Genomic DNA, 25,359 nt, shown 5'->3' with positions numbered 1-25,359 from the left:
CATCCATTTTTTATGAAGGACGTTGAAGTACTTTACAGCAGGATTGCCACTGGCTTCTATTCTAAGCAATATCTGATAACGTCTCCAGACACTGTTTACCATCTCTAGGAACCCAGCCAGGGAGACGTGGAGGACCAACAGATGACAGCTCTTTGCAACTTTCTTTCATACCACGACTCCATGTCATACACTACCCACCTCTTCGCTTTTTCCAACCAGTCATAGCATCGTCAAATAATGCACGACGTTGAATTCTCTGGGATGACATTCGTAGAACATGTCCAAGTCACCGAAGTCGATGTTTCAAGATAGTGACATCAACTGAATTATCGCCTCTGTGCTCAAACACACGATGTCGAACCTCTGCATTACTAACATGGTGTTGCCACTGGATGTCAGCAATCCTTCGGAAACAAAGATGATCAAACACAGAGTGTCGTCTAACATCCTGAACTTGGAGAGACCAGGTTTCACAAGTATAGAGCAGAACTGCTTCCACTGATCTTTTACAGACAGACTAACATCACGAAGGCGCCTATGATGGTCCAGATTGCCATAAGCCGCTCTGGCTTTCACTATACGTGAATCGATCTCATCACTCACGCCACCACCAGTATTTATGTAGCTACCTAGATACACGAACTTCGCAGTTACACCGTCCTTCAATAGACAATCCCAGAGAACAGTCCTGTCCAATAAATTGAAGGTAGTCCTGGTGTCAAGAAACACTACGAGTTTTGGCCTGTGATAAGTATGACGGTGTTCTAACATTTGGCGGGGGGTGAAGATATGATCAATACATCATCGACCAGAACGAAACCCAGCCTGCTCCTCACGAGTCAATCTTTCTCGGGTTTCGAACAACCTACGAGGTATGACGGAAGCCAATAGCTTGGACGCAATCGGAAGTAGACTTATCCTCCGATAGTTGTTACAGGAACGACTTGAACCCTTTTTAAAGATAGGGAAAACTATCGACTCATTCCATAATGTTGGAAGACTCTTTAACTTCCAAATCTTTGTAAACAACGTCGTCAATTACTTAGTCAAAAAGTCACCACCATCTTTAAAAAGAGCCGGAAGTAAGTCGTCTGAACCTGGTGATTTGTAGCACTACGAGAGTTGGAGTTGCTCGCGGACTTCGACCTCATTTGGTGGACCAGTCGTCACAGGCCATGGGGAGCAGGACAGTCTGATCGATGTTGTCGGAGCAGCAGGCCAGTTGAACTGCCCTTCGAAGAGTTCTGCCCATTGTCCAAAACGTCGATTGTTTCACTCACACCAGACTTCTTGCTGCCAGTGGCTCGGATGAGTTGGAAGAGATTACGGTAATTACCAGATGCAGCTGCTGCTTCCAGCTCATTAGCACACTCCGACCACCAGGCTTCTCGGTCCTTACGCAAGCCCTGCCCGACTTCATCACACAACAGCCTTTGTTTGTGGCCAAACTCACGGTCACCCGGAGTAGACCGATGGACTTCAATGAGTTGTAAGGAACCAGAAGAAACCCAGTGCTTGTAAGCGGGACGTTTCGCGAAGCCGCAAGCGGCTTTGCTCGCCATTTTCATGGCGTCGTGAAGTTGCAACCAATGCTCATCTATACTTTTCCGTGGAATGGTAGCTAGCCTAGAAGCTAGCTCGGTTCGATACTTACTAACAACAGAAGTTGCAAACAATTTGCTGACATCAATCCGTTGGGGGCGGTCACTTCGTTGGCCACTGAAAAGTAAGGTAAGATTGGCGCAGACCAAGGCATGGTCAGAGTCCAGGTAGGTACTCCAAAAGGAGCGGCAGTCTTGTACACAACCACACCAGCGGTAGCTGATCTTGATGTGATCAATCTGAATCTAGGCTTGAGATACAGAGGGAGGACGCCAGGTGGCACATCGGCGATGACTGTGCCGGAAGTTAGTGCTAGCCAGAAACAGGTTGTAGTCTGTGCATAGTTGCAGTAGATGGTCTCCGTTGTCTGTCTTGCGACCAACAAGTCCCCACCGGCCACCTAAACGACTCTCTTCTGTGCCTAGACGCCTGACCTAAGCATTCAAGTCTCAGGCTAGTACCAAAATATCTGTCAAACTCACTTTCTGGAGAAGAACAGTTAACCGGTGGTAGAATTCATCATTGATTGCATCCGGGCTGCAATCTGTAGGAGTATAGGCGGAGATGACGAAAAGACATCGTTCCTCACGCCGATTTCTTCTCACTTTGATGAAACTTTCTAATCTAACAGCACATAACCGACTGTTAATGGGGATCCAATCGACTAGTGCTGCCTCAGCTCGAGCGCTTAGTGAGACAGCAACGCCAGCAAGACCAGACGAAGATGCCACAGGGTCCCCGGATAAGCGCACGTAAAACAAGCTTTTTGAAGCGACAGATGGAGAGTGGATTTGTAGTACTTCGCCAGAGTCTTAAATATGGGTCTCGGACAGACAACAAACGTCGATATTAAGACTTTCCAAAGACATAGCCAGCCCTATCTGTTGTCCAATCTGTATTAGTGTGCTAACGTTGAAGGTAGCCAGTTTGAATGGTGCACGTGGTTTCAGAAAGACTATCAATATTCGTACTCGGTGAAAGCACTCAACTTTTGACCAGGCAGTGACTCGAGATCGCTTGGATAGAACAGGGTTCCGACCACAGGCGAGCTGCTGCCTAAGTTGAAAAATGAGGATACGAAAAGTGAGAATAAAAGAGAGTAGATAATTGATGTAGCGTATAAAAAGATAAAAATAAAAATGAATATTGTCAAATGAATATGAATTGTCCGAAGTCTAAATGAAGCGAAAAAACAGTATTTCCAGTAATTATTGTCATTTCACTTTATTTGTGTGTGATCTGTGATACTACCTGGGCACCCAGAATGAGTCAGGTGGTTTTCTTAGGGGGCCACACCCGGAGCCTTCGACCTCAAGGTCTAGTTCACAGGACAATGGAGCAGCTTCATACAGTGGAAACGTTTTAACATATGTACTGAAGATTCAGACTTCGATTTTAGCTGACAGTTGTATTACGAACATTACTAAGGAGAATACTATGATTAGTGGTAATAATAAACTAACTTCGTCAAATAACGGGGATATTATGGATCAAATTACGCGTATTCTGAATTGTCATATGCACTCACTCAATTGGATTCATCATAACACACGTAAGTCTTCTAATGTTATAATCTGTAGTAATCATATTTATAAAAACCAGTGTTAAGTTACTTCTTACGCCTGTTACCCATAGTGGAGCATAGGCCGTCTATCAGGATTCTTCAACCAAGTCTGTCCGGGTCTCTCCTTTCCAGTTGTTGCCAATTGCTATTCATTCTTTTGATATCTGTCTCCGATTCCTAGTGTAGTGAGCCCTTTTGTTTGCCTCTTTTCCTTTTGTCGTCAGGATTCTAAGTTAGGGATTGCCTTCTGCGTATTCTGGGTAAATAACCTTATTAATTCCTGTAACTTTTCTGGTGGTTGTGGTAGTGCTCCACATTTCAGTTTCCTACAATAAAACTATCTTGATGTTTGCATTGAAGATTCTGGCTTTGATGTTGGCTAACAGTTGTTTTGAGTTCCGTATAATCTTAAATTCTAGGAATGCTGTTCTTGTTTATCCAATCCATACCTTCATATCTACATCAGCCCCTCCCTGTTTATCGATGATGCCTTCTAAATATGAGAAAGCTTCGACATCGTTCAGAGTTTCTTAGTTGAATGTAGTTGACTTGATGCTCTCTACGTTGTATTTTAGGATCTTGCGTTGAGGCCTACTGATACAGAGGTCACTGCTACATTAGCTGGCGTGACCGGCATTTGTTGATGTGTGTGAGATAGAAGAGCTAGGTCATCTGCAAATTCCACATCGTCTAGCTGCATGCAAGCTGTCCACTGTATTCCGTGCTTCCTGAGATTTTGTGGTCTTTATAATGCAATCGACCACCCGAAGAAAGAAAAAAGTAGAGAGTAAGCAACCTTGTCTGAAACCGGCCCTCACTTGGAATGTGTCTGTCAGTTGTCCTTTATGCATCACTTTGCACTGTAGTCTGTCGTATGAATTCCGTATGATGCCAACGTTCTTCTCATGTACACCATAGTGTCAATGAAGGTTACACGAAGTTCTCCTATTTACACTGTCGAATGCTTTCTCATATTCAAGAAAGTTGATGTCTAGTGACGAATTCCATTCAGCTGATTGTTTAACGATGATCCGTAGTGTTGCGATTTGGTCTGTAATCGATTAATCCTCACGAAATCTACCCTGTTGATCTCGAAATCGAGTGTCTACTGAATCCTCGTTTGGTTCAACGGCACTGTTGGGAATGGTATTTCGGTGCTTCTATATTTTTCATACTTGCTCATGTTTGCATGTTTGCAGGTACTTCTTTGTCTGACTTAAGTGCTTCAGTCGGTATATTGTCAGGTTCTGCTTCTTTCCTACTCTTGATTTGTCTGACAGTCATCCTGACTTCTTCGGTCGTTGGTGGGATGACATTTATAGGAAGGTCTGTGCGTGCTGCTTCGATGTCTTGTAGGTTCGATGGGATTGGTCTACTCAGGAGTTCTTCAGAGTGCTTTACTCACCCGTTCCGCTGTTCTTGAGTCTCAAAGATTTCCTTGCTTTCTCTGTTGTTGACTGGTCTCTCTGGTTTGCTATATTTCCCTCTAGTTTCTTCGTTGCAACACATGGTTTCTCATATTCCCTTCTCATGCAGCTTTTTCCACTACCATTGCTAGGTCTTTTACGTATTTCTGCTCATCGGCTTTAATGTTCCTTTTCATTTATTTGTTTGCTTCTAAGTATTCGCACTGTGCATTGGCTTTCTCGTTATCACCCATTCCAACCTTGATGTTTAGGTCTCCCTTCAGGATGGTCAGTTTCTCTCCTGGTCACTTCCCTACGATCAACTTCAGCCTCTCATAAAATCGATTTTTATCGTCTTTACTGCTATCATTGGTGGGTGCATAACATTGGATAGCATACAACGTGATTTCCACCTTCTTTGTCTCAGTTCAACTACCTTACTGTGCAAAGCATTTAGTTCTTCGTGACCAGAGTGCAACAGCATCTCACTCGAATCTATACCTTTTGTCCAACTTAGTTCCATTGGGTTTCACCAGCCTCGTGTCTTCAGAAGAATCACCGGGGCTTGGGATTGGCAGTAACTCTAGAAGAGCTATACGTATAGTTACACGACATCAGGACCATAAAATTTCTGTTATTTCATTATTTCCATTAGAAGATATGATTATTGTTTGAGAAAGAATCTTTCCTAAATGACAATTCTTTACTTTCGATGAGTAATTTAAACCTATTACTAACTGATCATTTTCATGTTACACTTGAAAGAATACATTTTAACATATTTTTTGCGCTTCAAATTAGTATTACTTATGATCATATTGATATTATCTATTTCAGAGTTGTTTCATGATGTTTGATCATGTTTTCCTTGTAGTAAACTATGCATTTGAAACTCATATCATTTTCATTATGCTCGTTGTCACAATTTTGTAAAGGTTGGAAGTTAAGCAAAATCTCCAAAGCTTTATAGGATCTATGACCTGAAATTCAAATGACCCTGAACAGGAATCATTGGATTTAAACAGAAAATGGATTCAATGTCACTTATTACTATCTGCAGCAATAATTCAGATTTATTGTAGAAGTCAATTACTAGTCCAAGAAGGGAACTCTGAGCAAGAAGATTGTGAGTAGAACTTCTCTGAGAGGGGTTTGGTGGATATTATAATAATTTAATAGTTGAATTCATGAGTCAAATGAAACTAGACCACCAGGGCGAACCTGGAAGCACTTGATGGACGTCTCGCCCTAGTATGGGACTCCTCAGCAATGCGCATCCACGATTCTGCCTCACGAGATTCGAACCCAGGACCTACAAATATTTTTTACTTCGTATTTATAATTTATTGACTAGTATAACTGTTCACACTTATCTTTGAGAAGCAACATGATCTGTAATTTACGAGTAGATATTTATTGTCGATTTTACCAGCTTCTTATATTGACACTCATCTTATTAAATAGTTGAATTCATGAGTGAATTGAAACTAGACCACTGTGGCAAACCTGCAAGCACTGAACGACCGTTTCGTCCTAGTATCCACGATCATATGCTCACTGGTGACGGTCTCCAGGAGGAATTTCCTGAAGTTCTAGTGAGAAGCCGTTACCAGTGGAGTTCAGCTGAGTCTTCTGTAAGATAATAGCTCAGTGAAGACAATGATGGACGATGGTGAAGTTTCGTCGAAGTTTCAAAGTTGGACATTCACACCATTGAATGTCGGGCAAAAAGTGATATGGAAGTTAAGTACTCGCAAGCAAGACAGAACATCCTGGGTTCAAGTCCCACCAGTGGAATCGTCGATGCGCACTTCTGAGGAATCCCATACTAGTAAGGAATAGACCGTCAAATACTTCCACGTTTTCAGTCGTATTCCAGCTTAGATTGACTCGTCAATTCAATTGTCAATTGACAGAATTACCAATCACAATAATATTAACCACAAAATCCCATCAACTACTTTACAGAATGGGAGAAGTTACCTAAAATGCAAAATAAATCATAATAATATACAAGCCGATATAAAATGATAGTTTACAATAAAATTCATTATCATAAGTCCATTCTATTTTATTCTAATCTATGCCAATCTGTTTTTCTTCATTAAATATCTACACTCTAATTTACTTATTGAATTACTGGAATTCCTAACTTCTTAACCTAATAGAAATATGAAAAGAAAATGGAACAAAACAAATTTACTTTAAGTACGTGCCACTATCATAAGGAAGATAGTCTATGAGAAACAATAGATAGTTTCATTTTTGTTTGTTGTTGTTGTTTGTTTTGTCATAATGAGACAGTATTCTCATATATCAGGTTCCGAAGGTCAATCTATTGTTCATTCGCCCACGTAACGTAATCATATTTGGTGGTATTATTATTATTATTATTATTATTATTATTATTCAAGATAAATTTCTACAGAAATATTCATCTTAATTCTCTTTATATGACATTCTAACGTTGATCAGTGTTGATTTCTTACATGCAATCGTCACCTCCTCTAAATTGGTTTCTTCTCAGTCAACTTAGTAATTTCATGAAAGCAATTGTCAGATTGTTTAGTGATTGATTCTTGGTAAGTGTGATGCGGAGTGGTCGATCGATGCTGAGACATGCTTCCTATTTGCCGGACAAACTTGCTACTTGAGTGAGAATACAAGTGGTGAATAGGGAAGTGTTTAGTATATTGCTGTGATCTGACTCCAATTAGAACGTATGCTGATTGTTGTAGAAATATACATGCCTTCAATCCTCGTATATAACTATCGACTCAATTCACGTTGGACAATAACGGAATAAAGCAAGTCAAATACGAGAATGCATTTTGAATTGATATATTTCGAACACTCATTGATGCAGACAGACAATCAGAGAAACGGAGTGAAGAGAGCGAAGTGAACAAGACGAGACGAGACTAGACGAAACGGAACGGAACGAAATGAAGCGAAACGAAGTGAGGCGTAGAGGAGAAGGTGAGTGAGCGAACTCGTTTCGATTAGGCGTGACTCAATATTTATATTCAGACAAGAATAATGGATATCAGACTGACACGTGATGAATAGGGTAAGCAATGAGCACATATACGATCATATAAGGGTTGTCAGAAATTACTTCCTAATGCTTGTTACCCTCACTGGTGCATAGGCTGCCGACCAACATTCTCCAACTCACTCTATCCTGATCCTTCTTTTCTAGTTCTATCCAATTCTTGTTCATTCTTCTCATGTATGCCTTCATTTCTTGGCGTTATGTGTTCTTTAGTCTTTCTCTTCTTATTTTTCCTTGAGGATTCTAAGTGAACGCTTATGACGCAGTCGTGTGCTTTCCTCAATGTCTATCCTATCGACTTCCAGCTCTTCTTTCTGATTTCTTCCTCCTCTGGAATCTGGTTTGATCTCTCTCACGGTAGGTTGTTGCTGATAATGTCTGACCAACGGATTCGAAGTATTTTGCGTAGACAACTGTTAATAAACACTTGTATCTTCTGGATGATGGGTTTCGTAGTTCTCCAAGTTTCCACCTTATACTACAGATTGTCTTGACCTTTGTATTGAAAATTCTGATTTTGGTGTTGGTTGATAGACAGTTGTTTTGAGTTTCAGATATTCTTCACTTGTAGATGTGCTGCTTTTGTTTCGCCGACTCGCGCCTTCACATCTGTATCAGATCCACCGTGCTCATCAATGATGCTGCCCAGCTATGTAAAGGTTTTTACATCCTCCAAAGCTTCTCCGTCAAGTATGATTTGATTGATGCATGTCCTGTTGTATCCATTTGTGTAGGTTGAGACCTACTGTTGCTAAAGCTGCAGCTGCGATAGAAGAGCCAGATCACCTGTGAATTCTAGATCGTCCAGCTGCATCCTAGATGTACACTGTATACAGTGCTTCATCCCAGATGTTAACGTCTTCATAATCCAGTCGCTCACAAAGAAAAAGAGAGAGGATGACAGTAAGCAACCTTGTGTAACGCTGGCAATTACTTCAAATGAGTTTGTAAGCTGTCCTCAATGTACGATTTAGCAGTTTAATTCATCGTAAGAATTCCGTATGATGTTGACTATCTTCTCAGGCACGTGATTCAGTATTTATATTCAGGAAAGAATAAGTTACAGACAGACGTCAGTATGATGATAGTGATGATGATGATCATATTTCGACTCTCACCGACCACTTCGCACAGTGTTTTCAGACTTTCTTAGTGGAACAGAAAACTGAAAATACAAACGTCTTTCAGATATTATGGTTAACTGATTAGTTCACTACTCAGCTGTCAATAAGAAACGGCTCGTTTGGATCATCCAAATTCTTACACGTGTCAAATTTATTCACTATTCGTTTGTACATGCGAACAATGAACAAATCACGTGATAGATTTCAATGAAATAAACTGTCACCTGACAAAAGTCTGAACAGTAATGAACAACTCCAGACCGATCGTTCCACAACATGGAAGTTGTAATGCAATTTCACAGTGCTTATATCTGAATGTTGGAGAGTGGTGTAGACGTCAAATTTTAACTTACTGATATTGACTTGTTCCGTAAACTACCATTTTTGATAGAGCACTGTATTGATCATGTAATATAAAGTGCAACATTCACAATGTCTTACCGATGACATCCAACCAGTCAGCATAGATAATGAAAAATACCATGCGTCCTCATCATCATTATCATCGTCACCATTAAATTGTAATTTGTAATTATTACCTTATGTGTGAATTGAATTACAACGCTTATGAAGGCATATGATTTGGCAATGAACAAGATAAACACGGTCAATTCACTTACGCTATCATTAACATTCCACACTAATTTGTGATTTGATTATGTCAATTTTAAACTAAATTATGGTATTTGTTTAGTTAATAAACTCAAATAAACAAATTTCATCAAAGCAATTTGCATTCATTCATCTATTCATTCAATAATTAGTCTTGGAAATCTAAAAGTCTACTCCAGGTCAACTTACTCTGGCTTCATTTACATTCCTTGTGTATGTTAGAATGTCCCAGTGTAATTACTCTATGGTCATACACTACCATTGAATATTCAAGAGTAATAATCAGTCTGAAATGTAGTTGAAGATTTCTGGTAAGATTTATAATTGAAGAAATTGAAATTCAAGATTTGATGTAGGGAAGCACATCTGACTGAATTATATAAATGTATCGTTTCAACAATACTGTCCATCATGGATGGATTGATGGTGCCGTCACCATTCCTAATGATGAAACGAATGGTTCATTCATCATCAGAATGACTACTCACATGATATGAAAATTCTCACTTTTAACAAAAGCGTATTCTTTCAATGGAACAAGACTGAATTAGTTTAGTGTGAAATGAGTAGTTACACAAACAGTGAAATAGAGTTCCTTTTAACCAACAACTCACACATCTAACACTCATGGCACTGCTAATGAATGCCAATCAGTTTATAGTTGTGAATATGATCAGATCATGTTTATGCACTAATCACCATTTAATAATTCCAATGTACCATAATTATTTTCACCAGTAACTATCTGCAGCACAACTTAGCACAAGGTGAATAATCTCAATTTAGTCAACTATGAATGCACACAATCTGTCCGATTATAATAATTAATGCCTAACACATTGCAACAAGTAGTTGCATGTTTCCCTGATGACAACAATCATCTGTATTTCATTTCATACAATAAATCCTTGTGAATTATCAAGCAACGTAATCGAGTGAAGAACTTGAGTAAATAACACTAGAATACCGTTATTCCTGTAATACAATCAGTGGAACAATGTTTCTTGATAATTCGACTCATAATTCGACTTTCTATCAGGTCGATAGATGACGAGACATCTGAGTGTTGATGAACTCCGAATAGGTTCAATTGTTTTTCATTCTTCATCTATTCATAATTACAATTGAGTGAGTTGAATCAAGTCTCGATTTTGTCTCCACAATCTTCATCAATGATGAGTAAATCTTTGTCAGATCACACAATCGAGTCGTCTCCAATACAATATTCCAGAGTCATCATCCTCTTTACTCACAAATATTCCTTCAGTGTCCTCAATTCAACTGCATTACAATAAACTGGCACCCGGGCACCATCACAGCCCTCACACATATCAAAAGAGATTTGTGTGGTGCATATGTATTTGGTGCCTCTTTGTATTAATATCTATGTGTTAAAATGTGAATTACGATGAAGCCTTTCACACAATTCACTACTCTGTGATCAAATATCCATCTCATCATGCTCATTGACAATATCCTTATTATTTCGAACTGATTAAACGAAGTGACTTCTTTGTGACAATGAAATACAATGAATTCAACATATTCTTCAAGCAATCTCATTCTCGATTTCCTCCTATAGAATTATTATCATAATTCGACTTTCTATCAAGTCGATAGTTGATTGGTTAACGCGACGAGACATCTGGTTGGATGATCAACTGTATGCTTCACTCTATATAATCTCAGTAATTTCTTCTTCATTGTGAATAAATTATTTGACAACGTTGAAATGACTACACGTGATTACAAAAGTGACTGCATAATTGTAAGTTTTCAAATTGTTTTCACTATCTGTTTACCTGTGTTTTCAATTAGTTTGATGATAGTTATGAAGGATATTCAGCGAAGAATTTCACTTTACCAGAAATCTATGAAAAACATATTTCAACCATTTTGGTTCCAAGTGGAATGATTGAGAATCGTTTGGAAAGAATGTCTATTGATATACTGAGTGATTATGAGAAATCTGGTGTACAATCTGTCTACGTGATTTGTATATTGAAAGGAGGTTTCAAATTTGCTTCCGACTTATTCAAAGCATTACAAGAGTATTCATTTACACGTCGAAATTACATAAAAGTTAGTATTGACTTCGTCGCTGCAAGTACATACGTTGTAAGTAGTAATGACATTTTGTGAATTAATGTCTATCAATTTATTCAGGATGATTCAGTAGGTCATGATACCAAAATCACTCCGTGTACAAATATGGAGAAGTTCAGAGATAAGGTAGGTTGAGCGGAAATGGAGAGAATTTATCATGATCATTTGGTTGTTCTGTATAGGATGTACTCATTGTGGAAGATATGGTTGACACGGGCACAAGTTTAAACGAACTGGAGAGATTTAGAAGAAATACGAACCGAAATCTGTTCGTTCAGCATGGTATGTTGTGTTGATGTTGTTCTCTTATTTTGTATTATCACCGAATGCATTCGAAGTGAGTGTTATGTGTATGTTGAGTTGGATGTTAACAGGTTGAACAAGTGGATTCATTGTCTAGTAGATCTTTTATACATTTAATTCGAAAGACACTGAATGTGTAGAAATCAATTGTTTATCTTGATAGTAAGTACTACTGATGTGGTGTGACAGATTTGTGAGTTTATTTGTGTGCATTTAGTAAATAATCGATAATGGTTGTCACGTACACTAGAATCGTTGAAATGCGCGGTATCTTTGAGACACAGTGTAAAGAGAGATAAATGTCGTCGTATTTCACATTGATTCCAACGTGTTATGATTGAACACTGAATCACGTAAACAGTCAGTAGGATGCTTTAAGTACTGGATCGATCGACTGCTGATACTCAACAGCTTGACCTAATTTGTATGCATTTTCACATTGACAATCACTAAACCAATTACTTTGATTTTAATAGTTGTGCAATAACATGTGTTGATGTCATTTTTCAATTGAATCACAGTTTACTGGTCAAAAGAATAGCCGAGGTTCCTGGGTATAAACCAACCTGTAAGTCTTCAATACTGAAATTGTTCGTAACAGAACTATCATTGTATTTGTGCAAATGTTAATTTGTTTGTATCTCTACTTATGCGTATTATGGCTGACTAGATTAGTGTTCAAGTGTATGTAAATTGAATCGTTCTAGGTTCGAAGATGTGAGTCATCGAATGAAGATCTGATCTTGTCAGAATCATTTCAATAGTACAACAGAATCTGTTGGAGATAGACGTTGTGAGCTAATTCATTGAACAAGTATTCATAGAGTCAGAGTGGGACATCATCCACTGGTTTATTGTTAGATGGAACCCGATCATCACTGAACAACAAAGAACTACTGTGTTTTTGGCCGGTTGTGTAATAATACCTATTGACCGTGTTCCAGTTCCATTTCTAAAGAAAATTTATTCACAGTGTTCCTGATCACTGATAACACATCCAACCAGAAATATAGCAACCGTGTAAGAGAATTCAACAGTCAATTCTTTCCTCACAAGTTATTTTGATCTCTGTTAAAATTAAACCAAGTGTATATTTGAGTCACTCAAAACCACATTAAGTGGTTCATTCAGAGATCAATTGTCACGACGTGCAAAGTAAAACTGTGTAACACGAGTGTAGTCTACTTTTGATCAGACACGCATCATTACTCGTCATTTTAACGTATTCCATCAAACTGATTCGTATCAAATGGCATTTTGTAGATGTTGGCTTCGAAGTACCGAATGTATTCATAGTTGGTTATGGTATCGACTACAACGATCGCTTCCGTGAATTGCCAGTAAGTGAATTGGACGAATGGATAATTTGTTGTTTTCCCATTTATGTTTGTTATTATATGTGGAACGATCAAGTTGGTTGTGTGGAGTAACATGTGTTGGAGATTGATGAGTGGGCATGAATGTGAGCGAGTTATTACGTTGGCCAACAAGAAAACGGACAATGTATCACTTGAATGAATGAATGAATGAGATGAGATGAGTCAAATTTGCTTTCACATTGTTCAGAGAAGATATAAATATTGTTCACTTTTTCTCCTTTGATTATTTCCTCTCCTCTCAAGCATGTCTGTGCAGTGAACGATGAAGGTAAACGTGAATTCCTTGGCCAAGGTTAACATCTCTCTCGAGCTTCGTTTAACCGTGTATTAACCGAGAAAATAATCAGATTTGTGTCGAACGTTCCATCTTTAAATGTCATCACGTATACATTAAAGAAAATGTATATTTTATACAGAAGAGAATTTATTTTGTACTATTTTTGCAAAAATATTTGTTTTTTGACAGATGTACTTTGGTCTTTTGAATTTATTTCCTAATTAGTTCAGTATGTCTAATTTACACAAAGACTATTATGATTGAGAAGCCTACTAGTTCCCATTTTGCTTTCAACTGCCCATTTAGCTAAATATTTGCAAAACAGTTCATGCTGCGCTTAATCATACAAATAAAACATCTTACGATGTTCAATAAATACTCCCACTGAGACATTGAATATTCAAGTTTTGCGAAGAAATATTTCGTCTCAATTAGTTCTTCATCAAGACTCTATACTAATATGTAGGTTTGACAAATGAGTAGAAAACCGATATCAATTAGATGATTTCGAGTCAATTTAACAATGTAACAGTCAGTTAGTAACCATACAGTGTGTTCATATTCACGCAAATATCTATTTTATGAAACGTGGAAAATATTCAGCATTAACAGCGAACCTCACTAGAAATCACTCTGAGACCATAATTCATGGACGAACTTTGAGCGACGCTAAAACGACCTTGAGAATGTCCACTTACATACTAAGGCAATATGAGGGTTGTAAGCCAGTGTGAGGAATTAGGATTAATATTTACAGTTGATAGAACCAAACCTTATTGACCTCATATCTGATGTCGCTGATCCTCACCATCTAGTCAGCTCTAGTGGACTCTCTACTCAATGCGGGAAATATGCTTTAAATAGAGTCAAACTAACTGTAACTTGGGAATATGAGGACCCAACGTTATTTCGTGGGGAGGATGAAGTCATAAAATTTGAAGCTGGATCTCAACACAGAGTCTTCAAAAAAGAAGGGCAGGTGATATGATGGAAAGAAAAGTCAATTTTCGATTGATTTTCTCATTATGAGTTTTGTTCAATAATACTTCCATTCTGATTCAATGTGATGATTACCCGGTCTAGTATTTGTTTTGTTTCTCTCGTATGATATTTTATTATATATAATATACGATATTCTTGTATTCCATTGACATGAACTATGCTCTATATGTGATTTGTTATAACTGATGTGATTTGATCCTAATTATTATTCAAAATGGATGTACAATCATTATATAACTGAGTGTATTTTCTACTAGAATAGTCGTCGTCGTCGTCGTCGAGTTTTGGGGTTAATAACTCACCAACTATACCAGTCTTTGTGTTTTTACTTTCGTGTCGTGGGAATTGCAGAGGTGCCTCGTTCCGAGTATAAGTGATAAGCGTTTCCGACATAACAATCAGCGACGATCAGATACAAAAAGTAGCATTGAAAGAGCCTAGACAATAAGCATTCAAGCGACAAATTATAACAATCAGCTGAACAGACATCTGAGCAAACCGTTAGTTGTATGGTTTTGTCGGCAACAATTCAGTGGTGATTATACGCGAAGGTATGCCAAATAGTGGGATCGTAGGTTTACAAAAGTAGACGATTAATGTGCATTACACTTGTCTAGACAACATGTTTTGTTTGGGTAAGGTTACTACTTAACAGATCATGGAGTAATAATAGTCTGTGATGTGTAGTAGTCGAATGGGATTCGTGTACGTAACTTTGTAGTGGATTGGTCTACCAATCCGTTCAATAAGTGTGTAGTATCAGGTATTTTTGGGAAATCAGAAGAATAAAAATAGTAATATTCGAGATAATAATACTGAATTTTATTGTATTATTATGATCTGAATTGAAATGAAGTGAAGTGTAAAGTAATATAGAACTAGGAACATATTGAGCTGTTTCCTGATATGAACACTTACGATCCTGTTATTTTTCCTTACATCATTCCCTGTGTAAGATGTGTTAGTATTGTACATATCGACTTTGTTTCAGTTAATGGTTTTTGCAGTTAATGTAATTTAATCAATTTATTTCGGTGTACATAATATGAATAATGTAGTGGTAAATAAATAATACTGACTTCATTAGTTTTCTTGGACACACCCTGACAAAAGGCACTCGATCACTCGTCCGCACCAGATCACTATTACGTATACCGGGCCATGCATCCCTATCAATAACTAGTCAGCTTTGATCATATGTTTCTCGACAATTCGACTTTTTTGTAAATATATATTTGAACTCCTCCATCCCTGAATTCTGGTTAGACTGGCTTTGGGATGCTCGATTATAAAAGTGTTGCGAAAAACAACGTTTTCAGAACCTTATTACTTGCAACTTCTTTACTACTGTTTAAGATTTTAGTGAATTCGAACTTGTGAGCGTAACCATACCCTTGTAGCGCTCAATAAAATAACAGAATCAAGTATTTTCGGGCACTTCTTGTTCATTTATTGAGTAATTTTCAAACATATAAGAACAAGAATTTCACTGGCAATTGTGTGTCAATCATCTGAAGCTATCCATGTCTTCTATAAATACGTCACTGTGGCTTGTCTCAGATTTCCGAATTAAGATATTTGATGAAGTGAAAATTAGAGCATGAAATGAAATTCATAGCAAAAATTATACTCTCACAACCAGTACTCACTCGGGAAATTTCCCAAAAACACCTGATACTACACACTTATTGAACGGATTGGTAGACCAATCCACTACAAAGTTACGTACACGAATCCCATTCGACTACTACACATCACAGACTATTATTACTCCATGATCTGTTAAGTAGTAACCTTACCCAAACAAAACATGTTGTCTAGACAAGTGTAATGCACATTAATCGTCTACTTTTGTAAACCTACGATCCCACTATTTGGCATACCTTCGCGTATAATCACCACTGAATTGTTGCCGACAAAACCATACAACTAACGGTTTGCTCAGATGTCTGTTCAGCTGATTGTTATAATTTGTCGCTTGAATGCTTATTGTCTAGGCTCTTTCAATGCTACTTTTTGTATCTGATCGTCGCTGATTGTTATGTCGGAAACGCTTATCACTTATACTCGGAACGAGGCACCTCTGCAATTCCCACGACACGAAAGTAAAAACACAAAGACTGGTATAGTTGGTGAGTTATTAACCCCAAAACTCGACGACGACGACGACGACTATTCTAGTAGAAAATACACTCAGTTATATAATGATTGTACATCCATTTTGAATAATAATTAGGATCAAATCACATCAGTTATAACAAATCACATATAGAGCATAGTTCATGTCAATGGAATACAAGAATATCGTATATTATATATAATAAAATATCATACGAGAGAAACAAAACAAATACTAGACCGGGTAATCATCACATTGAATCAGAATGGAAGTATTATTGAACAAAACTCATAATGAGAAAATCAATCGAAAATTGACTTTTCTTTCCATCATATCACCTGCCCTTCTTTTTTGAAGACTCTGTGTTGAGATCCAGCTTCAAATTTTATGACTTCATCCTCCCCCACGAAATAACGTTGGGTCCTCATATTCCCAAGTTACAGTTAGTTTGACTCTATTTAAAGCATATTTCCCGCATTGAGTAGAGAGTCCACTAGAGCTGACTAGATGGTGAGGATCAGCGACATCAGATATGAGGTCAATAAGGTTTGGTTCTATCAACTGTAAATATTAATCCTAATTCCTCACACTGGCTTACAACCCTCATATTGCCTTAGTATGTAAGTGGACATTCTCAAGGTCGTTTTAGCGTCGCTCAAAGTTCGTCCATGAATTATGGTCTCAGAGTGATTTCTAGTGAGGTTCGCTGTTAATGCTGAATATTTTCCACGTTTCATAAAATAGATATTTGCGTGAATATGAACACACTGTATGGTTACTAACTGACTGTTACATTGTTAAATTGACTCGAAATCATCTAATTGATATCGGTTTTCTACTCATTTGTCAAACCTACATATTAGTATAGAGTCTTGATGAAGAACTAATTGAGACGAAATATTTCTTCGCAAAACTTGAATATTCAATGTCTCAGTGGGAGTATTTATTGAACATCGTAAGATGTTTTATTTGTATGATTAAGCGCAGCATGAACTGTTTTGCAAATATTTAGCTAAATGGGCAGTTGAAAGCAAAATGGGAACTAGTAGGCTTCTCAATCATAATAGTCTTTGTGTAAATTAGACATACTGAACTAATTAGGAAATAAATTCAAAAGACCAAAGTACATCTGTCAAAAAACAAATATTTTTGCAAAAATAGTACAAAATAAATTCTCTTCTGTATAAAATATACATTTTCTTTAATGTATACGTGATGACATTTAAAGATGGAACGTTCGACACAAATCTGATTATTTTCTCGGTTAATACACGGTTAAACGAAGCTCGAGAGAGATGTTAACCTTGGCCAAGGAATTCACGTTTACCTTCATCGTTCACTGCACAGACATGCTTGAGAGGAGAGGAAATAATCAAAGGAGAAAAAGTGAACAATATTTATATCTTCTCTGAACAATGTGAAAGCAAATTTGACTCATCTCATCTCATTCATTCATTCATTCAAGTGATACATTGTCCGTTTTCTTGTTGGCCAACGTAATAACTCGCTCACATTCATGCCCACTCATCAATCTCCAACACATGTTACTCCACACAACCAACTTGATCGTTCCACATATAATAACAAACATAAATGGGAAAACAACAAATTATCCATTCGTCCAATTCACTTACTGGCAATTCACGGAAGCGATCGTTGTAGTCGATACCATAACCAACTATGAATACATTCGGTACTTCGAAGCCAACATCTACAAAATGCCATTTGATACGAATCAGTTTGATGGAATACGTTAAAATGACGAGTAATGATGCGTGTCTGATCAAAAGTAGACTACACTCGTGTTACACAGTTTTACTTTGCACGTCGTGACAATTGATCTCTGAATGAACCACTTAATGTGGTTTTGAGTGACTCAAATATACACTTGGTTTAATTTTAACAGAGATCAAAATAACTTGTGAGGAAAGAATTGACTGTTGAATTCTCTTACACGGTTGCTATATTTCTGGTTGGATGTGTTATCAGTGATCAGGAACACTGTGAATAAATTTTCTTTAGAAATGGAACTGGAACACGGTCAATAGGTATTATTACACAACCGGCCAAAAACACAGTAGTTCTTTGTTGTTCAGTGATGATCGGGTTCCATCTAACAATAAACCAGTGGATGATGTCCCACTCTGACTCTATGAATACTTGTTCAATGAATTAGCTCACAACGTCTATCTCCAACAGATTCTGTTGTACTATTGAAATGATTCTGACAAGATCAGATCTTCATTCGATGACTCACATCTTCGAACCTAGAACGATTCAATTTACATACACTTGAACACTAATCTAGTCAGCCATAATACGCATAAGTAGAGATACAAACAAATTAACATTTGCACAAATACAATGATAGTTCTGTTACGAACAATTTCAGTATTGAAGACTTACAGGTTGGTTTATACCCAGGAACCTCGGCTATTCTTTTGACCAGTAAACTGTGATTCAATTGAAAAATGACATCAACACATGTTATTGCACAACTATTAAAATCAAAGTAATTGGTTTAGTGATTGTCAATGTGAAAATGCATACAAATTAGGTCAAGCTGTTGAGTATCAGCAGTCGATCGATCCAGTACTTAAAGCATCCTACTGACTGTTTACGTGATTCAGTGTTCAATCATAACACGTTGGAATCAATGTGAAATACGACGACATTTATCTCTCTTTACACTGTGTCTCAAAGATACCGCGCATTTCAACGATTCTAGTGTACGTGACAACCATTATCGATTATTTACTAAATGCACACAAATAAACTCACAAATCTGTCACACCACATCAGTAGTACTTACTATCAAGATAAACAATTGATTTCTACACATTCAGTGTCTTTCGAATTAAATGTATAAAAGATCTACTAGACAATGAATCCACTTGTTCAACCTGTTAACATCCAACTCAACATACACATAACACTCACTTCGAATGCATTCGGTGATAATACAAAATAAGAGAACAACATCAACACAACATACCATGCTGAACGAACAGATTTCGGTTCGTATTTCTTCACAAATCTCTCCAGTTCGTTTAAACTTGTGCCCGTGTCAACCATATCTTCCACAATGAGTACATCCTATACAGAACAACCAAATGATCATGATAAATTCTCTCCATTTCCGCTCAACCTACCTTATCTCTGAACTTCTCCATATTTGTACACGGAGTGATTTTGGTATCATGACCTACTGAATCATCCTGAATAAATTGATAGACATTAATTCACAAAATGTCATTACTACTTACAACGTATGTACTTGCAGCGACGAAGTCAATACTAACTTTTATGTAATTTCGACGTGTAAATGAATACTCTTGTAATGCTTTGAATAAGTCGGAAGCAAATTTGAAACCTCCTTTCAATATACAAATCACGTAGACAGATTGTACACCAGATTTCTCATAATCACTCAGTATATCAATAGACATTCTTTCCAAACGATTCTCAATCATTCCACTTGGAACCAAAATGGTTGAAATATGTTTTTCATAGATTTCTGGTAAAGTGAAATTCTTCGCTGAATATCCTTCATAACTATCATCAAACTAATTGAAAACACAGGTAAACAGATAGTGAAAACAATTTGAAAACTTACAATTATGCAGTCACTTTTGTAATCACGTGTAGTCATTTCAACGTTGTCAAATAATTTATTCACAATGAAGAAGAAATTACTGAGATTATATAGAGTGAAGCATACAGTTGATCATCCAACCAGATGTCTCGTCGCGTTAACCAATCAACTATCGACTTGATAGAAAGTCGAATTATGATAATAATTCTATAGGAGGAAATCGAGAATGAGATTGCTTGAAGAATATGTTGAATTCATTGTATTTCATTGTCACAAAGAAGTCACTTCGTTTAATCAGTTCGAAATAATAAGGATATTGTCAATGAGCATGATGAGATGGATATTTGATCACAGAGTAGTGAATTGTGTGAAAGGCTTCATCGTAATTCACATTTTAACACATAGATATTAATACAAAGAGGCACCAAATACATATGCACCACACAAATCTCTTTTGATATGTGTGAGGGCTGTGATGGTGCCCGGGTGCCCAGTTTATTGTAATGCAGTTGAATTGAGGACACTGAAGGAATATTTGTGAGTAAAGAGGATGATGACTCTGGAATATTGTATTGGAGACGACTCGATTGTGTGATCTGACAAAGATTTACTCATCATTGATGAAGATTGTGGAGACAAAATCGAGACTTGATTCAACTCACTCAATTGTAATTATGAATAGATGAAGAATGAAAAACAATTGAACCTATTCGGAGTTCATCAACACTCAGATGTCTCGTCATCTATCGACCTGATAGAAAGTCGAATTATGAGTCGAATTATCAAGAAACATTGTTCCACTGATTGTATTACAGGAATAACGGTATTCTAGTGTTATTTACTCAAGTTCTTCACTCGATTACGTTGCTTGATAATTCACAAGGATTTATTGTATGAAATGAAATACAGATGATTGTTGTCATCAGGGAAACATGCAACTACTTGTTGCAATGTGTTAGGCATTAATTATTATAATCGGACAGATTGTGTGCATTCATAGTTGACTAAATTGAGATTATTCACCTTGTGCTAAGTTGTGCTGCAGATAGTTACTGGTGAAAATAATTATGGTACATTGGAATTATTAAATGGTGATTAGTGCATAAACATGATCTGATCATATTCACAACTATAAACTGATTGGCATTCATTAGCAGTGCCATGAGTGTTAGATGTGTGAGTTGTTGGTTAAAAGGAACTCTATTTCACTGTTTGTGTAACTACTCATTTCACACTAAACTAATTCAGTCTTGTTCCATTGAAAGAATACGCTTTTGTTAAAAGTGAGAATTTTCATATCATGTGAGTAGTCATTCTGATGATGAATGAACCATTCGTTTCATCATTAGGAATGGTGACGGCACCATCAATCCATCCATGATGGACAGTATTGTTGAAACGATACATTTATATAATTCAGTCAGATGTGCTTCCCTACATCAAATCTTGAATTTCAATTTCTTCAATTATAAATCTTACCAGAAATCTTCAACTACATTTCAGACTGATTATTACTCTTGAATATTCAATGGTAGTGTATGACCATAGAGTAATTACACTGGGACATTCTAACATACACAAGGAATGTAAATGAAGCCAGAGTAAGTTGACCTGGAGTAGACTTTTAGATTTCCAAGACTAATTATTGAATGAATAGATGAATGAATGCAAATTGCTTTGATGAAATTTGTTTATTTGAGTTTATTAACTAAACAAATACCATAATTTAGTTTAAAATTGACATAATCAAATCACAAATTAGTGTGGAATGTTAATGATAGCGTAAGTGAATTGACCGTGTTTATCTTGTTCATTGCCAAATCATATGCCTTCATAAGCGTTGTAATTCAATTCACACATAAGGTAATAATTACAAATTACAATTTAATGGTGACGATGATAATGATGATGAGGACGCATGGTATTTTTCATTATCTATGCTGACTGGTTGGATGTCATCGGTAAGACATTGTGAATGTTGCACTTTATATTACATGATCAATACAGTGCTCTATCAAAAATGGTAGTTTACGGAACAAGTCAATATCAGTAAGTTAAAATTTGACGTCTACACCACTCTCCAACATTCAGATATAAGCACTGTGAAATTGCATTACAACTTCCATGTTGTGGAACGATCGGTCTGGAGTTGTTCATTACTGTTCAGACTTTTGTCAGGTGACAGTTTATTTCATTGAAATCTATCACGTGATTTGTTCATTGTTCGCATGTACAAACGAATAGTGAATAAATTTGACACGTGTAAGAATTTGGATGATCCAAACGAGCCGTTTCTTATTGACAGCTGAGTAGTGAACTAATCAGTTAACCATAATATCTGAAAGACGTTTGTGTTTTCAGTTTTCTGTTCCACTAAGAAAGTCTGAAAACACTGTGCGAAGTGGTCGGTGAGAGTCGAAATATGATCATCATCATCACTATCATCATACTGACGTCTGTCTGTAACTTATTCTTTCCTGAATATAAATACTGAATCACGTGCCTGAGAAGATAGTCAACATCATACGGAATTCTTACGATGAATTAAACTGCTAAATCGTACATTGAGGACAGCTTACAAACTCATTTGAAGTAATTGCCAGCGTTACACAAGGTTGCTTACTGTCATCCTCTCTCTTTTTCTTTGTGAGCGACTGGATTATGAAGACGTTAACATCTGGGATGAAGCACTGTATACAGTGTACATCTAGGATGCAGCTGGACGATCTAGAATTCACAGGTGATCTGGCTCTTCTATCGCAGCTGCAGCTTTAGCAACAGTAGGTCTCAACCTACACAAATGGATACAACAGGACATGCACCAATCAAATCATACTTGACGGAGAAGCTTTGGAGGATGTAAAAACCTTTACATAGCTGGGCAGCATCATTGATGAGCACGGTGGATCTGATACAGATGTGAAGGCGCGAGTCGGCGAAACAAAAGCAGCACATCTACAAGTGAAGAATATCTGAAACTCAAAACAACTGTCTATCAACCAACACCAAAATCAGAATTTTCAATACAAAGGTCAAGACAATCTGTAGTATAAGGTGGAAACTTGGAGAACTACGAAACCCATCATCCAGAAGATACAAGTGTTTATTAACAGTTGTCTACGCAAAATACTTCGAATCCGTTGGTCAGACATTATCAGCAACAACCTACCGTGAGAGAGATCAAACCAGATTCCAGAGGAGGAAGAAATCAGAAAGAAGAGCTGGAAGTCGATAGGATAGACATTGAGGAAAGCACACGACTGCGTCATAAGCGTTCACTTAGAATCCTCAAGGAAAAATAAGAAGAGAAAGACTAAAGAACACATAACGCCAAGAAATGAAGGCATACATGAGAAGAATGAACAAGAATTGGATAGAACTAGAAAAGAAGGATCAGGATAGAGTGAGTTGGAGAATGTTGGTCGGCAGCCTATGCACCAGTGAGGGTAACAAGCATTAGGAAGTAATTTCTGACAACCCTTATATGATCGTTTATGTGCTCATTGCTTACCCTATTCATCACGTGTCAGTCTGATATCCATTATTCTTGTCTGAATATAAATATTGAGTCACGCCTAATCGAAACGAGTTCGCTCACTCACCTTCTCCTCTACGCCTCACTTCGTTTCGCTTCATTTCGTTCCGTTCCGTTTCGTCTAGTCTCGTCTCGTCTTGTTCACTTCGCTCTCTTCACTCCGTTTCTCTGATTGTCTGTCTGCATCAATGAGTGTTCGAAATATATCAATTCAAAATGCATTCTCGTATTTGACTTGCTTTATTCCGTTATTGTCCAACGTGAATTGAGTCGATAGTTATATACGAGGATTGAAGGCATGTATATTTCTACAACAATCAGCATACGTTCTAATTGGAGTCAGATCACAGCAATATACTAAACACTTCCCTATTCACCACTTGTATTCTCACTCAAGTAGCAAGTTTGTCCGGCAAATAGGAAGCATGTCTCAGCATCGATCGACCACTCCGCATCACACTTACCAAGAATCAATCACTAAACAATCTGACAATTGCTTTCATGAAATTACTAAGTTGACTGAGAAGAAACCAATTTAGAGGAGGTGACGATTGCATGTAAGAAATCAACACTGATCAACGTTAGAATGTCATATAAAGAGAATTAAGATGAATATTTCTGTAGAAATTTATCTTGAAAATAATAATAATAATAATAATAATAAACCACCAAATATGATTACGTTACGTGGGCGAATGAACAATAGATTGACCTTCGGAACCTGATATATGAGAATACTGTCTCATTATGACAAAACAAACAACAACAACAAACAAAAATGAAACTATCTATTGTTTCTCATAGACTATCTTCCTTATGATAGTGGCACGTACTTAAAGTAAATTTGTTTTGTTCCATTTTCTTTTCATATTTCTATTAGGTTAAGAAGTTAGGAATTCCAGTAATTCAATAAGTAAATTAGAGTGTAGATATTTAATGAAGAAAAACAGATTGGCATAGATTAGAATAAAATAGAATGGACTTATGATAATGAATTTTATTGTAAACTATCATTTTATATCGGCTTGTATATTATTATGATTTATTTTGCATTTTAGGTAACTTCTCCCATTCTGTAAAGTAGTTGATGGGATTTTGTGGTTAATATTATTGTGATTGGTAATTCTGTCAATTGACAATTGAATTGACGAGTCAATCTAAGCTGGAATACGACTGAAAACGTGGAAGTATTTGACGGTCTATTCCTTACTAGTATGGGATTCCTCAGAAGTGCGCATCGACGATTCCACTGGTGGGACTTGAACCCAGGATGTTCTGTCTTGCTTGCGAGTACTTAAGCTCCATACCACTAATTTGCCCGGCATTCAACGGTATGAATGTCTACCTTCAAACAATCACTTGATTACTTATTATTTTGATTGTATCTTTCAATTAGGCTCTCTGCTCTCCCCTTTTCTCCGTCTTCTGGTGATGCACTGGATTATGAAGACCTCGACATCTGTGGGAAAAAATGGAATAAATTGTACAGCTCAGAACAAATTAGATGATTTGGACTTCGCAGATGACCTAACCCACCTATCCCATACACGCGAACAAATGCAGATTTTGACAACTAGTTCAGCAGCAGTCTCTGCATCAGTGGGCCTCAATACACACAAAAGAAAAACCAGGACAGGGTTAGATGGAGAATGCTGGTGAGCGGCTTATGCTCATTCACGA

General features: G+C 37.2%; 1 protein-coding gene across 1 annotated transcript; it reads right to left on the bottom strand.

The window, feature by feature from the left end:
- Positions 1–16,709: 16,709 nt before the first annotated feature.
- On the bottom strand, positions 16,710–24,312 carry HPRT1_1 (hypoxanthine phosphoribosyltransferase 1). The gene is made up of 8 exons (XM_051208769.1): positions 24,144–24,312; positions 20,166–20,351; positions 19,816–20,115; positions 19,702–19,767; positions 19,545–19,645; positions 18,956–19,002; positions 18,184–18,260; positions 16,710–17,901 (listed from the first exon to the last, which is right to left on the bottom strand). The coding sequence occupies exons 2-8, from the start codon at positions 20,199–20,201 to the stop codon at positions 17,848–17,850; spliced, it is 681 nt and encodes a 226-aa protein (XP_051064063.1). The 5' UTR covers positions 20,202–20,351; positions 24,144–24,312; the 3' UTR covers positions 16,710–17,847.
- Positions 24,313–25,359: the final 1,047 nt, after the last annotated feature.

This window comes from Schistosoma haematobium (assembly GCF_000699445.3).
Source record: "Schistosoma haematobium chromosome Unknown HiC_scaffold_224, whole genome shotgun sequence".
Taxonomy (NCBI): domain Eukaryota; kingdom Metazoa; phylum Platyhelminthes; class Trematoda; order Strigeidida; family Schistosomatidae; genus Schistosoma; species Schistosoma haematobium.
Note: the sequence above shows the minus strand (reverse complement) of the source record. Positions and strands in the feature narration are given on the sequence as shown.

Excerpts from the sequence above, each read along its gene's own strand:
- HPRT1_1 (XM_051208769.1), bottom strand. The coding sequence starts at position 20,201 with ATGACTACACGTGATTACAAAAGTGACTGCATAATT. Across the intron at positions 19,768-19,815 it reads TCGCTGCAAGTACATACGTT|GATGATTCAGTAGGTCATGA; the intron begins GTAAGTAGTAAT and ends CAATTTATTCAG. Across the intron at positions 19,646-19,701 it reads TGGAGAAGTTCAGAGATAAG|GATGTACTCATTGTGGAAGA; the intron begins GTAGGTTGAGCG and ends TGTTCTGTATAG.